General features: G+C 41.6%; 1 protein-coding gene across 1 annotated transcript in view; it reads left to right on the plus strand.

Moving 5' to 3' along the window:
• Nucleotides 1-585, plus strand: part of LOC143024967 (uncharacterized) — a 4808-nt gene extending 4223 nt beyond the window's left edge. Inside the window, exon 8 of the mRNA XM_076184503.1 lies at nucleotides 76-585. Coding sequence (XP_076040618.1) covers nucleotides 76-234 — 159 coding nt within the window. The 3' untranslated portion in view covers nucleotides 235-585. The remainder of the gene's footprint in view (nucleotides 1-75) is intronic.
• Nucleotides 586-1665: the final 1080 nt, after the last annotated feature.

Below are 1665 nucleotides of genomic sequence, written 5' to 3' on the forward strand. Positions count from 1 at the left end.
CTAGTGTAGGCCTTATGGTCTCTCCTTTATTCTTATGTTCTTATATTCTTATGTTCTCATTTCGATCTTCTCCAGCTTCGATTCTCTGCCCTCCTGTTCCGCAACGTGGAAGACGGCGGCCGTTTCTACTTATTGGGCATCGGTCCAGTGGCCTCTGATATCAACGAACCAGTGACCCTCTACACGAGCATCATACCCTACCGCCACTGGATCGAGGTCGTCGTGAGGCAGTGAGCTGGGATTCACCCTCAGGAGGTTCCCAGAAAACTCTAAGACTTGAGGACACACAAGATCAGCCCAACAATAATATGTCTTCTCTTCCTCCTCCTAACCCCTTTTTCCCCGAATACCATTTCCACGCTATGCTTGAAGAGGATGTCATGTATATTAGTGCTTTTCAAACATTCCATACTCAGTTATGTAAACATTTAAGCAATGTACTCTGTAGTGCATATTATATTGTTTACTTGCTTACTTCATTTTTTTTTCATTCGATATCACTGTGGACCAAAAGGTCTCTGTCAGGATGCTTTACTAATGTAATCACTGTACCCCATTGTAAAATAAGCCCGTAATAAAATCTGCCCCTTACACCTTTCTTTATTTCACAAAGTTTTGCTTTGCCCACAGTGGCGAGACCCAAAGTCAAGATGAAGTTAATATAATTTTTAAATAAATGTGCAAATAGATATATAAGTAAATCTGTTTAAAATAAGTCTTCTTCAACCTCATAAAGGAGGGTCGCAAGCCAAGGCTTGCACCCACCAGCAAGACATAGATATACACAAATAAATAATTCATTGTAAATAAACCAGGCAAAAAAAAATATCGTTCGCAAACCCAAACAAGTGGTTTGGGTCAATATAAAAGAAGCACAAGACAACAACAACACAGAAGACACTGCGACATAACCAAGCGAATCACAACAAGAATATCCGCAAGTTAGGAGGCACCGCTGGTGGCTCGTCAACAGCCACTTCCATCTACGACGGCAAGATCCGCCGAGAGGGAGCGAAATGAGGATCGTACACAAGACGACCTAAGGCAGTCCTTCCTAAACAACGCAAATATCATTTCGAAACACTGAAACCCATTCAGTGTTCTGCAAATACTTTCCCTCATTCTATACTTACCAATTGCACTATCTTGGCGGAGATGGGTTGAATGCAAAACTTCGTGTACGTGTATAAAAATCGAGCATACAAATATATAAGAAAAGCTGTGCTCAACTTTTATCTCTCTTGATAGCGCAATCGGTTAAGTCACTATTGCTTGCTACGTGCTGGCGGGGGTTCGAGTCCTTAGTTGTACCACGTTTCAATTTCTGCATGTATGCTTCCTCGAGGTTCTCGATGTTGATGGCTTAGAATTAAAGTGCAGTGTGGCTGATAAATGCAAAGTCGTTCACTGGAACCCATTCGGTGTTGTACAAATACTTTCCCTTGTTGTATACTTACCAACTGTACTATCTTGGCGGAGATGGGTTGAACGTAAAATTTCGTGTACGTATGTGTAACCCGAGCATACAATATATAAGAAAAGTTGCGCTCAACTTGTTTCTCTCTTGATAGCGCAATCGGTTAAGTCACTATTGCTTGTTATGTGCTAGAGGAGGTTCGACTCCTTAGCTGTAACACGCTTCAATTTCTGTATGTATGCCTACTC

Source organism: Oratosquilla oratoria, chromosome 4 (genome assembly GCF_046742065.1).
Source record: "Oratosquilla oratoria isolate Oo_2021 chromosome 4, ASM4674206v1, whole genome shotgun sequence".
Classification (NCBI taxonomy): Eukaryota; Metazoa; Arthropoda; class Malacostraca; order Stomatopoda; family Squillidae; genus Oratosquilla; species Oratosquilla oratoria.